At 28.6% G+C, this 8,426-nt stretch overlaps 1 protein-coding gene across 1 annotated transcript; it reads right to left on the bottom strand.

Annotated features, from left to right (window-relative positions):
- Positions 1-4,470: 4,470 nt before the first annotated feature.
- LOC111680603 (lipase member H-B) lies at positions 4,471-8,171 on the bottom strand (the record flags this gene model as incomplete). The annotated part of the gene is made up of 5 exons (XM_046952474.1): positions 4,471-5,093; positions 6,520-6,745; positions 6,816-7,144; positions 7,269-7,404; positions 7,955-8,171. Coding segments are annotated over 5 exons (984 nt in total), but the record flags the coding sequence as incomplete, so codon positions are not given.
- Positions 8,172-8,426: the final 255 nt, after the last annotated feature.

Genomic DNA, 8,426 nt, shown 5'->3' with positions numbered 1-8,426 from the left:
TTAGTTAGTTAGTTAGTTAGTTAGTTAGTTAGTTAGTTAGTAAGTTAGTTAGTTAGTTAGTTAGTTAGTTAGTTAGTTAGTTAGTTAGTTAGTTAGTTAGTTTGTTTGTTAGTTTGTTATTTTGTTAGTTCGTTCGTTCGTTAGTTAGTTAGTTAGTTAGTTAGTTAATTTGTTTGTTAGTTCGTTAGTTAGTTAGTTAGTTAGTTAGTTAGTTAGTTAGTTAGTTTTTTAGTTTTTTAGTTTGTTAGTTAGTTAGTAAGTTAGTTAGTTCGTTAGTTGGTTAGTTTTTTCGTGTTAGTAGTGCAGTAGAGCATCACATGATCGGTAATACCTTTTCGAATGTTTTCAGTGTATTTGTGCAACATTCATATACACATTTTTCTAATAGTTCATATGTATAGTATAAGAATTTGTTGATGTTCTTGTAAAAAACGACAAAAATAAATGATGATTTTTTTGTTAAAATTTCCGGTTGCGTACTAAATTTAGCTTTTAACACACATGCATATTTGTTTATTGTACTTACATAACTTTTTTATTTCTATTCAAATAAATAGAAAACGTATTCATCAATGAATTAGTGAAGCTTGAAATTGGAAAAGCAAAAGTTTTTGTTCGAAAATATTTATCAATGGTCATTTATGTTGAAGGAAATTTATTTGAAAATTATGTTAGTTAAACTGTGTTAATGGTTAAATGAGTTTTTATAATGTTTTTTAAGTATTATTATTGGAAACAAATATGAAAACCTTTCAGAGTTCAAAGGGAAGTTGAGATTATACAAAGATCCGGTATTTAAATAATTAAACAAATTTTATAAATTTTTTTTTATCAATTTATTTTTCAGTTGTATAAATAATTTCCCCAAAACAAAAGTTTGTTTAACACTTGGTTTTTTACATTCTAACAAATTTTCCATTTTAAAACTAACATATATGTACATTTAAAATTTTTATAAATGTTAGAATTTAGCACCTGTTTCTTTTCTAATTTAAAACTAATTTCAATCATCTTTTAGTTTTTATGAGCTTAAACTTCTCGAGTCTTGTTTTTCTCTGGCTTAATTTTGCTCATAAAATTTTTATGTCCTTAAAATACGGTAATAAAATTCCCATAAAAAACCGTATTCATTCAGTTTCATTTCAACCAAAAATAAAGAAAAAAAAGAAATGAAGAATACAGTAAACTTAACCCATGAGGACATGTGCAGAGCAACGGCATACAAAGCCAATTTACGACTTTTTATAACAGCAAATGACAAGAGCAAATGGACAAATATTCACACATTAAATTTTCCAAACCAACGAGTGAGGAAGTAGACAAAAAACCGAAAAGAAACCTGTAACATTAAAAAACAGACAAATTGAAAAAAAGTAAAAAAAATAAAAATTTTTATTTGACACCTTTTTTGCTATGTGTCTTGTGCAGTAAGGACAGACGGAGACACTTACCACCGCGTTGCAACAACCTCTTGTATAAGAATCATCTTGAGGTGTCTAAACAAATATTAATACCAGTACAATGATTATAATAGTTTTTTTTCTTCTTCTGCTTTATTCTCACTTTGCTTGTCTTATTTTTTTATTATTTTTATTCAAACCTAAATGGACTTGTGCACTACTAGATGATGAGGTTTATTTTTTATGTTCGTTCTCTCTTAATACGAGTAGTATTTAGTATTTAGTACAATGTAAATTTATGACTTTTAGCCAGTAAATTAAAGGATTTTGTTGACATTCTTTTCATATTTGAAAAACGTGTTAAGAAGTCTGAATATTGGTATGAGCGTGCGTGCAAGCTGTATAAAGAACAGAAGTCATATTTCTTAGTATTAGTTTAAGAAAAGGGTCATATTTTGATGGTTTTAGTATTTGGATTGAATTTACATTTAGTTTTAATTTTATTAGTTTGTTTAGTACACATGAAAATGGTGATATTTACATGCTTTTTTAATACTTTTTTTTCTAAAAGTTGAAAAAATATATTTATTTTGCATATAAAAAATAGTAGTAGAAATACTACTTTTTTACTATTAAAGAAGTTACTTGGTTTTTATATAGAAAATGTTTCTTTGTTGATTGATCCTAAGAAAAATAATATTTTTTGCCAATTTTTTTTTAATAGTAGTAAATTATTTAATACTTTTATCTAAAAGTTGAAAAAATTTAAAAATTTTTATTGGAAATTCTTAGGTCCATAATTTAGATTGAAAAAACATATTTATTTTGCATTAAAAAAATAATAGTAAAAATACTACATTTTTACTATTAAAGAAGATACTTGATTTTTGTAAAGAAAATGTTTCTTTGTAAATTGATCCTAATAAAAATAATATTTTTTACCAACACTATTTTTAAATAGTAGTAAATTATTTAATACGTTTATCTAAAAGTTGAAAAAAATTAAAAATTTTATTGGAAATACTTAGGCAAACAATTTAGATTGAAAAAACATATTTATTTTGCATTTAAAAAAATAGTAGTAGAAATACTACTTTTTTTACTATTAAAGAAGTTACTTGATTTTTGCATAGAAAATGTTTCTTTATTGAACGAACTTTAGGAAAATTATATTTTTTGCCTAAATTTCTTTCAAATAGTAGTAAATTATTTAATACTTTTTTCTAAAAGTTGAAAAAATTTAAAAATTCTAGTAGGAAACTAATATGTTTATAATATGGAAACGAAAAACATATAAAATTTTTATTTTAAAAATAGTAGTAGAAATACTACTTTTTTAAATATGATTAAAAATTATTGATTTTTGGACAAAAAATATTTCTTTGTTGTAGATTTGAGAAAATTATATTTTTTGCCTAAATTTTTTTAAAATAGTAGTAAATTATTTGATACTTTTTTCTAAACTACTTTTTTTTTTAAAGTTGAAAAAATTTTAAAATTTTAGTAGGAAACTAATATGTTTATAATATGGAAACAAAAAATATATAAAATTTTTATTTTAAAAATAGTAGTATATATACTACTTTTTTATGATTTTTTTAATATGATTAAAAATTATTGATTTTTGTACAGAAATTTTTTCTTTATTGAATGAGCTTAAGGAAAAAAATATTTTTTACCAACATTTCTTTTAAATAGTAGTAAATTATTTAATACTTTTTTCTAAAATTTAAAAAAAATGAAAATATATTTTCGTAAATTATTCGTTACATAATTTAGATTGAAAAAAAAAACTATTTATTTTTCATTTAAAAAATAGTAGTAGAAATACTACTATTAATAGAAGTGCTTTGCAATGTTAACCCAAACACCGTATTTTTGTGTTTCTTAAACGTCAGTGCCAATTTTTGTACATGGTTCTGCTGGTCCAGTCTCATTGCTTGATCTAATTTATCAGGCTTACTCAGTGAAGCACCGCAGTTTTTCTAAACTGACCAGATTACCACTGGTCATATTTACGAGGTCCAATGTTGATCCCTTTGTGAAAATTTTTGAGACCGAAGGAAAGAGAGAAAAGAGATAACAGGCATGTTAATGAACTAGAGACATTGTGTGAAGATTACGTTCATTGTACGCAAAATTATTTTGTCAAATTTAAAAATGTAATAATTCGTTCTAATTGAACACTCTATAGATCCAAAGTAGAAGGCACCTAGAGTTCGATTTTTAGACAGAGAAAATGGACTACTGTCTCATCTTTACCTTCTTTCGAAAAACTTCTGGAGAAGTTATTATAAGAAAGTCCAATGCGATTAGCATGTCTATCAAATTTACCGTTATCAGATATGGTCGATACCAGATTTCCTAGTTGTACTCTATGAAAACCAATGTCCATATGAGGCCACAATGCTCTAGCTATTGAACAAGTACACTCATTCGACTAACGGTCCTTAGTCTTGGAATAACAGATATCTTTGATTTGTGTTTTAATTATAGGTAGTGGAACTCTACAGAACTATTTTATTTCCTGTTCCAACTCTTGCGAAAGTGCAATTTTTTACCATATTTAGTCCTTGTGTCCTTTGATCGATATGAGAGTAATATTTGGCCATCTTATTCAGATATATCCATCATTCATGGACACGTGTTTTTATAGTAGCTTGATTATTGGTATAAATTCTGACATCTCGTTAGATAACAACACCTTCTTGATCACTGATATTTCAGCTTGCAGTTTACTACATTAAGTTTAAAAGTGATTTTTGTCCTTAATGTGTTCACGAACTTTCGTTGTCGCGGAAACAGCAATTTAACGGAAGGGGCTATTTTTAAGACTCCTTAGGTAGATAAATATATTGAAATTAGCTCAGTAAAGATTCCCGAATAGAATAATCAACGGCATTATTAATCAATTAGGCAACATTGCACAAAGAACAAACAAATTCTTTAGACCTACGCTGCATTTTTTACAACTATTTCTAACCTTTGAGGCAAAGTTTTTAGGTGATCGCAGGCCGGGGATGGTACACCAAAGTGTGGATTACTATAAACCGAATTTTTAGAAATCTGTATGTCTTTTGGAGATGATTCAATGATCCCATTTGAAAGTAAACTCTCAATAAAACTCACAATATATCTGCCAAGACTCAAGAGAGAGATTGATAGATTCAGTGGGTTTAACCTTATTAAAAGCACCTTCAGTATAAAGGGAAGCTACAAAAGCAAAATTACCATAACCCATGGATTTCTATATATATCCAACAATCGGTCCACACTAATCACATAAATCTTGGTCCACTAAATAGTAATATAGGACTAAGAATTTGTTTATTAACATTTTTTTTACATTCTTTGAAATTATAAAATAAACTTTTATTCGTTAAATTAATCTTTAAAAAATCACAATTCCAACTTTACCTCTAGGTTTAACAAGGGTTAATATAAAGTAAGTGTTTGTGGCTGAACTAAGAAATAATACTAGTTTATAGCCTGCTCAAAAGTATATCTTTAGGAGTAGAATTAATTTCTTAAATTTTTACAGTAGTCTAGAAACACCAATTTGTTTTCTTCTAGCGAAGCCACCAACCAACACTATAAAATTACATTAATATATACAGTCAATTGAGTTGTGTGTACAAAGCCATGCCGTAAGGTGGCGCATCATAAGTTTCCAAATAGTAAGAACCAGAGGCGCTGTAAAATAAATAAAAACAAATTGTTTAGCTAACCGTGTGTCACCTACTATATACAGTTAGTTGTGGATATAAAAAGTTAAGACAACAACCTTTCTAGAGCAAAATTATGTTTATACAGTTACTGAACAGTAATAAAACATTTTTTCAATGAAATATAAAATAAATGTTGTGCACAGCAAATGCTATAAGCTGCGTACAGCAAATTCGTTTATATGTGCTGCGTGTTAAATTCGCCCCTTAGAAATACACCGGTGCTTGTGTGTTGTGCGCAGCCAAGTCTGTTATGCCGCAGCTTATATAAATGTAGATTTTTTGGTACTTTTTCGTTCTTCAAAAGAAACTTCTTTAATTTGCTGTAACATTAAACCTTGAAACATTAAGCCACCACCCTAACTAGCTATTTTAACATGTGATTTTCCTACGAGAAAGTCAATCGCGACCCCATAGATTAAGAAGACATAGTAAAAAGCTTAAGTTTGTTTTCAAGTGTACACTCTCTCGCTTACAAAGGGGATATTTAAGTGATGATTGTCTTCACTATCTCATTTATAAAGAGTGCATCAGTACATGATTAGAGACGAAATAGAGGCAACCAGATGTTTAGACGTAAATGGAAATCACTGTCTTTTTCAGATTCATTGACTCTTTGCCGAACTGCTGGATAGGGTACGGATTAAGTAAGAACCCGTAAAAGGGATCTTTCTTGTACTTTTTAATTTTTCATTTCAAAGAGTATTTTTGTTTTATGTTTTATTTTTGTTTTTTTTTATATTGTTGAACCTAGAGATATAAAACTAAGTATGCACAGCCTGGAGTAAACGAGAACCTATAAAAAGGACTTTTTGGTACATTTTCAGTCTTCAAAAGGTACTTTTTTGTATTTGCTGTAATATTGAACCTAAAAACATGTAACCCATAAAAGGGGATTTTTTGGGTAATTTTCGTTCTTTAAAAAGTACTTTTTCAATTTTCTATAATATAAAAACTAGAGACATACAATTTAGCATGTAGAGCCCGGTGTAAGGGAGAACATATAAAAGGGGACATTTTGGTTCTATATCACTCTTCAAATGATTCTTTTTGAAGTTTCTGTAATGTTGAACATTGAAATATAAAATTGAGCATGTAAATCCCGATGTAATAGAAAATCTATAGAAAAGGAGCTTTTGGTACTTTTTCGTTCTTAAACTGGTACCTTTTGTGTTTTCTATAGTATTGAACCTATAAACATAAAATTGAATATGTAGTGCCCGGACTTTATGAATCTTTCTCGGTCTTCAAAATCCACAAAAGTTGTGTAATTACAGTGTTTGAATGAAAACTTATAAAAGTGGGATTTCTGGTACTTTTTCCAAATGAAAAATGATTCTATTTTAAATCCAATCAAATGTTGTTACAATTTAATTTAATTCCGATAAGCTTACCTTCTAGAAACTCCTTCGCCCATATAGGCTATAAGTGCATCATTTTTAGCAGCAATAGCTTCTGTCAACGAAGATTTGGTCACGCTACTATCCTTTATCGTTTGTAAACACTTGTCCGAAGAATGCATACTTATGGCCATTAAAGAACAAGGTATAGCTGGAAAATTGTGTGGCAAAGTAATTGATTCAGCATACAATATAACAGCTCTATTATGGCTACAACTATCTAAAAATAATGTTTTTATAAAAATCATTTAATTTATTTTCAATTTAAAAAAAATGAGTATATAACTTACAAGCCTCAAATATTAACTTACTGGCACTAATAATATCAACATCATCACAACCTTTCTGTGGGGTATGACCATAATTTGGATAAAAATCCACTGTACCTCGTGGTGTATTATCACCAAATACCGGGAAGTCAGTATGTATAACATCAACAAATAAAGCGGCATTCGCGTGTAAACTATCGCCTGCATTAGGCGTGAATAGAGGTAGAGCAGGATCTAAACCAGTTATACGACCTATAGAGCCATTAAAATAACGTCCCATATTGCCGGCAATATGGGCACCTAAACTGTGTCCTATTATATGAACTTCGGATAGCGGTATTTCGTGTTTGCTAAAACAAGATTAGAAGAAGAAATAGTAAAGAAATATGATCGTATTATTCCTTGAGACTTTTTTTCAATCTATCAACTAGATTTTGGCTTTTCATTTTCAACTTTATTTAAAATTTTACTTACTTTAAATAGTTTTCCAATAATTTTCCAAGAAAAATTGCAATTTTTCCTACTGCCCATCTTGAACTGGGATAATCTAAGTTGGCTGCATTTTCCCAATCGACTAAAAACACATTTTCCTTACCTTGGGCCATATATGCTTAGAGTGATCAAAAGTAAAGTTTGTTTTAAAAAATTTGTATACTTGATAGTCTTTAGTAAGTACTATATAATATAGCTTGGACTACAGTCCTGGCCAATATACTATAGGCAGTTCTATAGAATAGACCCTATAGTCTGGACTTTAGACAAAAGTCTGGACTATAGCTTATAGTCTGTACTACTGCCAAAAGTCTGGACTATAGCCAAAAGTCTGGTATATAGCCAATTGTCTGCACTATAGCCTATAGTCTATACTCTAGCCTATAGTCTGGAATATAGATCAGACTCTGGACTATAGACTAGAGTTTGCACCATAGACTAGAGTCTATGCTGTATCCTATAGTCTGAACTATAGCCTATAGTCTGGACTACAGTCGATATAGTCTGAATTATAGCCTATAGTCTATAATCCTTGAGCAAAAGACTACGGCCTAAGATATACAGTCTGGGCTATAGGAAAGTTTTGAATATCGATGTATAATTATTTGTTTTATTAAAATCAAGGCATTGCTAGTAAGAATCGTTTTATTGGTTAATGATCAACTTACCATTTCTTAAAGGTCTAATCGAATTATGAAAACGATTACCCAAAAATCCATGTATAATAACTTTTATATCCGTTTTACTAGGCGGCTCAACAATTGCGTCCAAAGTGAATTCATGAGCTAGACCATCGTGAAGACTTGTGGTAGAATTCAATTTAAATAATAATTTGTATAAATTTGTAAATGATAATCCTTTACTTACGGCTGCTGATAATAAATATTAGATCTTTGAACTAAATTATCAATATTAGCTTTCGCTAGCCACATTTTAAACAAAACAATAATGATTATAAATAAATTTCTAAAATTTTCCATTTTTCCCCTATTTATTTTCACTTTCTATTAGAAATTGTTGTTTTATCTTTAAACGTCTAGAATAAACTGAAAAATCACGATTAAGTCATAAGTCTTAGGTCAAGATTTAAATTTGTTTTGTCTAAAAATACTTTTAGTAAATCGCATGACTCGGTAATAG

The sequence above is a fragment of the Lucilia cuprina genome, chromosome 5 (genome assembly GCF_022045245.1).
Source record: "Lucilia cuprina isolate Lc7/37 chromosome 5, ASM2204524v1, whole genome shotgun sequence".
Taxonomy (NCBI): Eukaryota; Metazoa; Arthropoda; class Insecta; order Diptera; family Calliphoridae; genus Lucilia; species Lucilia cuprina.
The sequence above is the reverse complement of the archived record's forward strand: the minus strand, read 5'-3'. Positions and strand labels throughout refer to the sequence as shown.